Genomic DNA, 2,431 nt, shown 5'->3' on the forward strand with positions numbered 1-2,431 from the left:
TGGCATTTTCTAGGTTTTATAATAAATATCTTACTTTTCTGATAAAGAGCAATACCTATCATTATGTTTTTAAGCCAACGGTGGCACCATATTTTGAATTGGTCTCTGCCTCAGGAATCACTTCAGTCTAACCCATTTTTGACATGGTGGTCCTTGGCCACTTTTACTTGAGGTCCAAACCCCGGCTGCTGCGGTCTGACTTCGCCTCGTGCCCTGCGCGTGCTGCCGGGGAGTGGCGTGATTCCCCTCAGCAGCAGTGGAATGCCCCCCCACCTCCCCGGCCCCGGGGCGGGCGCAGAGGCAGAGAAAGCACTGATGCTTTCGCTGCCTTCTCCTGAGGGCACCGTGACCACCTCTGGAGTCCCCTTGGGCACCAGCCGAAGGATCGGAGCCTCAGGAAGGCGGGTCTGTACAGATTCTAGGGGCACAGCCAGGTTCATCTAAGAACAGGCTCTTTCGCGCTCCAGTTTGCCATCCAAGAGTCTTATGTGTGTATTACCTGCAGGATTAAATGATACATTTTGCAAAATTCTGTAAAGATTTTTGTTCAGTGTCAAAAATATGACCAAAAGCTAGAGAGGGTGAAAGCAGAATCTCTACACGATGGCTTCTAAAGAAGGGGTGGCCAGCTCTGCCCGCAGGCCAAATCCACCCCTGAGCTGAGAATGGTTGTTATATTTTTAAAGGGTTGTTAATAAAAAAGAGAAGAATCTGTATGGCCACAAAGCCTAAAATATTTGCCACCGGCTCCTTTACAGAAAAGTTGTGTTCACCCCTGCTCTAAACGAAAGGAAAACTACATCCTGTCATGGTGGGTGGTGGCCAGGAGGTCTGTGTGACTGGACTTGGAACCCCCGGGCTCCAACCCCACGGGCCTTGGTTCTGTCCGTGAGGCTAATGACCTTGGACAAGTCACATAATCTCTGAGATTTTTTTCTTCTCTCCTCCTTCTTTCTCCCTTTTGCCCCTTTCCATCTCCCCTCCCCTCTTCCCTCCTCTCTCTCCATCCCTCTCTCTTTTTCCCTTCCCCCTCCTCTCTCCCCCCCCCCTTCCTCTATTAGGTAGGGATGATTATGATCTGCTTTTATTTTCTTTACAGTCGAGTTACAAAGTGATTTTATAGACTTTGAAGTACTGCACAAATACTTCCTGGTATTTATTAGTGTTTCCTAATTGCCCAAAGGCACATGCTACAGTGGGCAAATCCTTTCTCAGATGAGTTCCACTGAACCAGCCTGGCGTCACAAAGGTCATACAGGTTAGTTCTGTACTCTGTGGATAAGGTGACAGTACAGCAGATGGTATGAGCCTGGTGAATATCCGAGCTGACCTCCTTTTTTCGAAGGGACCCGGACACGGTCTGGTCTGATTCTGCCCTTTTACCTGGGAGGGCTTGAGATCCAGTGAGGTGAAGTGGCACAAGCCCAAGGTCACGTGGCTGCCATCATTTCAGAGCCTGGAACACACCGCGCTTTCTCCCCGTTCCGCGCTTTGCACGAATGCTCCCCCCTCCGTCTCTCTTCTTCCTTTTTACTTGGGCAGCTCTGCCCCCCCTTCAGCTCTCACCTCAGACCGCCCTTCTCCCGTGACGCTTTCCCCCACCTTCCTGCCATTGTACACCGTCTGGGGGCACAATGATTCACGTCCATGTGCCCCACCAGATGGTCAGCTTCGTGAGGGCCGGATAAACACTGCCGGCTTGTTTGCCAGAACAAAATATATGCGCTGCACAGCGCCTGGCGTACAGTAGGACCTCAGTAAACCGGTCGAAAGAACAAACGCAGTGGGTCTGGCTCCGGACTCCGTGCTCCCGGCCCCTGGCTCGCGTCCCTTTCTGTGTTCAGCTCCGTCACGGCCTGGCTAGTTCCCAAGGAGGAACTTGTAGGAGGCCCAGTGGAGGCTTGTGGGTGACCCGAACCCTCAGGGGCCCTGCATCCTGTCACACAGCTGTACTCTTTCCCCGTAGGCCACTGGACGGGGACACCTGCCTCTCCCAGAGGCACAGCTGGGCTCCGCTGCAGGTGCTACACGGTGACACTGACGTCCTCTTTCCGGTCAGCGGAGTGGGATCCTACAGCCCTGCAGGTGAGTGTTTCTAGTGGGTGTTTCTGGACTGCTCCTTCCTTCTACGGGAGCTTGGGCTCCGAGAACCAGCAGGGGTGTCTGGGTCACCTCTGCCGGGAGGGGTAGGAGCAGGGAAGCCAGGGCCCAGGGCAGCAGGGGCTTGTGGAGACAGAAGTGACAGAGGGCTTGGCTTTACTTCTTGCTGAGCCTGGGTGCTTTGCGCCTAAGTGACTGTTGGGCAGAATGGGCTGGCAAGTCACCAGGGGGCCCTCAGGCCTGTTTTTTTCTTGCCAGTGAATTGTTGAACTTGGTCATGTAAAGCTGACCACAGCTTAGGAAGAGGGAGGTGACAGACCCATAGCTCTGA

General features: G+C 53.4%; 1 protein-coding gene across 3 annotated transcripts in view; it reads left to right on the forward strand.

The window, feature by feature from the left end:
* SNX29 (sorting nexin 29) overlaps nucleotides 1–2,431 on the forward strand; it is a 283,033-nt gene that overhangs the window by 74,204 nt on the left and 206,398 nt on the right. For all 3 annotated transcript variants that reach the window (XM_023529637.1, XM_023529638.1, XM_023529636.1), the window contains exon 9: nucleotides 1,967–2,085. In XM_023529637.1, coding sequence (XP_023385405.1) covers nucleotides 1,967–2,085 — 119 coding nt within the window. The remainder of the gene's footprint in view (nucleotides 1–1,966; nucleotides 2,086–2,431) is intronic.

This window comes from Pteropus vampyrus, unplaced genomic scaffold (genome assembly GCF_000151845.1).
Source record: "Pteropus vampyrus isolate Shadow unplaced genomic scaffold, Pvam_2.0 Scaffold40, whole genome shotgun sequence".
NCBI lineage: Eukaryota > Metazoa > Chordata > Mammalia > Chiroptera > Pteropodidae > Pteropus > Pteropus vampyrus.